The 3,835-nt window shown below is 42.1% G+C and overlaps 1 protein-coding gene across 1 annotated transcript in view; it reads left to right on the forward strand.

Moving 5' to 3' along the window:
* The first annotated feature begins 3,068 nt into the window (after window positions 1-3,068).
* LOC118557062 (EGF-containing fibulin-like extracellular matrix protein 1) overlaps window positions 3,069-3,835 on the forward strand; it is an 11,089-nt gene continuing 10,322 nt past the window's right edge. Inside the window, 1 exon segment of the mRNA XM_036126051.1 lies at window positions 3,069-3,155. Within this exon segment, the coding sequence (XP_035981944.1) occupies window positions 3,069-3,155 (87 nt within the window).

Raw genomic sequence — 3,835 nt, forward strand, 5'->3', positions numbered from 1 at the left:
AGCTAATCTGAAGGCCACATGAAATTTGGAGAGTTAAAGCTATGACTTTGCAGAGGCTTGGCGACCTCTGTGAAAAAGGCACTGTCTGTTGTGACTTTTTGTCTTTAATTTTTTATGATAGGGATTTTAAAAATTGTTGTAGAAGTCATGGTAAAAGATATAGCCAAACTATCTTTCTTACCCATGCAATTACTATTGCCTGTTCTAAGCAAACATACAGCTACAATAACTAGTACAACAGAGAAGTACGAGCCCTCACTGGTACAACAGTCACACAAGCCAAGCTTCCATCCAGCTAGATGATTGAGATTATATTGGAGACTTTCAAGTTCTTTCTATTGGGGGGGAATTCAGTCGAAAAACACTTAAAGCTCCTTAGTGTGGAGTTGTTGGGCTTGTTTCAACCGTCTGATTTGGCCCCTCACGACGGTACCAAACACGTTCACGACAAACACTCCTGCGCTATTCGAAAAAAAAAGACACGCTTTCGGAAGGCCCCTTATTTTCCTAATGATTTCATTGAAAAGTGTTGTCCATGCATGTGCGGACCTCTTTACGGACACTCTTCCTTGGTTGGTTCGGGGGCATTTGAGGGACATGGGAGTGGGCTAGAAACACAAGGGTGAGCTGGTTTGGACCATCTAACTCTGAGCTTCCCAACAAACAAAGTAAATGGAGCTAAGACAAAGTTGATTAAAAACAGTGTTCTATTGGCCATCTTGGATATAAGATAAGATAAGATAAGATAAGATAGACTTTGTTAATCTCACAGTGGAGAAATTCACCAAAACAAGTTGCCAAAAGGAGGAAAAGGTGCATTAGGTATGTATATGTCATTTCGGGTGTCATTCCGAGAAGTACGAGCCCGCACTGGTGTCTGTGGGACCTTTGACTTCCGAAATGATGAGGGGGGGGGGTACCTAATAACTCCCACAGTACTGGCCTGTTCTGAGGCCAAACTTGTCATGCTACATCCCTTTACAAGCACCTACAAGTGTGCCAAAGCACAACCCTCTCAAACCGTCCTATGATTACTTCCAGTTTGCAACATGCTAGCCAATAGCCACTAATGGCATTCTGTTAACGATGGCTCTAAGATGCTCCTCAACTATAAACTACCACAATCTACTTGGTTATTGCTAATGGATTCTATACACGCCCACATTGCACTACCCTCCTCATCATCCGCTGAGATCTGTGGTTTTATAATACCTGCCTCCTCTTGGGTGAGCTGCTGTTGTTCACTACCAATGGTGATTAACTGTGGGATGTATATAAGAGAGGATATGTCAAACTGGAATTCACTAAGCTCAAGAGAGCGACCCATTCTTTCACAAATGTTTGTAGAAGCAGTCTTCATGCTCAAATGCTGGAGTTTATACACCTGTGACGTTCAAAGCGATATAAACACACAGATTCAGAGGTTTGCTGTGGTGACTTTTGTCAATATAGTATACTTCATATATGTGTTTCAAAAAATAAACTCTGTTTCTTCATGTTTGAACCCATGTTAAAAGCATTTGGAGATATGTAGCCAGATACAAACGTGTGTGACAGCAGCTTAAATAAAATCAGGGGGACATAGGCTTGATCTCCACTTTTTGAACCTTAAACTCTGCACCGCAAAGAAAGTTCATGGAATTTAAGCATCATCTCCTCATCCCTTTGAAGTTGTTTTATGTTCTCACCCTCCAGTTCAGAGAAGAGAGGAGTTTCTATAGTGAAAGGCAGTGCATAAGGCGGGGAGAAAAAGGCCTGTTCATTGGATGGCTGTTCGAGATCCTAAAGTCATTACGCGGTGAAGTCACTTGTTGACACTTGGAAACTGTACCACACAGGGACATTCACAGGGCAAAGCATGATGTAGATGATTGCCGCTTAAAAAAAAACACAGAACTGACAAGAATCCAGTCCATCTGCGCATGTTTGTGTTTGCGAGCTGTCTGAACTGCTCCTGTGATTTGTTATGCCACCCGGTCCTCCTGACTTTGACCGCTGAACATGTGCCAGGTCGCAAACACCCTCCGCCTGATATCCAGCTTCAGATGTTGTTTCAATCAGCCTTCTGTCAGACTGAAAAATAAATCCTGGCAGTCCATACCTGTGTGATTACAGTCCCTAATTACAGTTTGGAGCGGTAACTCTGAGATGACAGAAAAGAACGGGCCCTTGGGGTGTTGTGAATGTAATTATATCCTGACAATAATTAGGCCCACTCATCAGAAAGGAGCTTGTTAGATGAAGACGTACCTGATGGTTTTCAGATCTTCAGAAAAGCTTTTGAATTATGACATAATTACAAGGAAATGTGTGTTTCACAAGTTAACAATTATCCAGGTGAACAGTTACAGTAAGTGCCATTACCTTTAAGGATACATGTTCATTGAAGGGAGAAAACGTATGATTTCATTCTGCCTTGTAAAGCATTTATCATTAGCCGCTGGGCGAAAAGAGGAAACAGTTTGGGGTAGTAGAGCTTCAAATAGGCTCATTCTTTTGGAAGAGTTTATCTATAAAGAGATTAACATACACTTTATACTGTCAAAGGACATTACAATGCACAGTCACAACTGAAGCAAAAATATAAATAAATTGCTGTAAAAAAAAGAAACTTGAGAAGATAATGTATACATTGCATTGCAAAAGAAATCACCCCCCTTGGCATTTTGTTTCCTCGCAACCTACAATTCAAATGGATTGATTGAAAGTTTGCATCATTTCATTACAGAACTTTCTGACAACTTTAAAAAGATTTTTTGATTGTGAAGCAAATAACAGAAAGCTTCAGTGTGCATAACTGTTCAATGCCTCTCAATTCTGTATATCAGGGGGTTAGGCAGTAAAGTAGAACCACCTCTCTGTGAACATGCCACATCTTGCCACTGGGATTTTTGCCCATTCCTCAACGCTAAACAGTTCCGGCTCCTTCATAATGTTTTTCACATATGAACAGCCTTCTTTAAGTCTAACCACAGATTCTCAATAGCAGTGAGGCCTGGACTTTGACTAGGCCATTCCATCATATTTAATTGTTTACCCTTAAACCACTCGAGTGCTGCTTTAGCAGTATGCCTCAGGTCATTGTCCTGCTGGAAAGTGAACCTCCATCCCAGTCTCAAATCATTCTCCTGCATTCTTTGTTTGTCTGGATTGAGGTAGTGTTGTTATGGTCTGATGACACAATGCTTGAATGTTTTGGCCAAAACTCCAAAAGGTCTATTTAGCACAAAAAAACTCCCTCACTGAAACAACACCATGCCCACAATTAAAAATGGTGTTTGAAGCACCATTATCTCGTGCTGCTTTTCTTCAGATGCAGCTGAGGTTTAATCTGAAAAAAAAAAAAGTTTCTGGTCTGGAGGGGCCTCGCTGAGTCCACAACTAACTGACTGAGAATCTGTGTGAGGTCACCTGAAGATGGCTCTGGACAAAAAAGGTCCTCACAGTCTTAAGAGATTTGAGGAACATTTGCAAGACAGATTGTGAAAATTACTCAGTCAGATCTTCATGCTGATAGACTTGAGAAGAATAAATGACTGTAACTGAATCAAAACACATCATCCCAGAGCACCTGGAGGAAAAACAGAACATCTCGGGCTTCAGCACACCTCTTGCAACTGGTGCTAGACTTCCTCACCAACAGACCCTCAGTCGGTCTGGTCGGACAGAACACCTCTGATGTCATCACCCTCAGCATGGGCTCCCTTAGGGGCTGCGTCCTGAGCCCCTGCTGTTCACTCTGTGACTCATGACTGCATCCCAGGTTCAACCACCCCATACATTGTGAAGTTTACAGACGACACAACGGTGGTGGGCCTGATCAGAGACGACAACG

The sequence above is a fragment of the Fundulus heteroclitus genome, chromosome 22 (assembly GCF_011125445.2).
Source record: "Fundulus heteroclitus isolate FHET01 chromosome 22, MU-UCD_Fhet_4.1, whole genome shotgun sequence".
In the NCBI taxonomy this organism is placed as follows: domain Eukaryota; kingdom Metazoa; phylum Chordata; class Actinopteri; order Cyprinodontiformes; family Fundulidae; genus Fundulus; species Fundulus heteroclitus.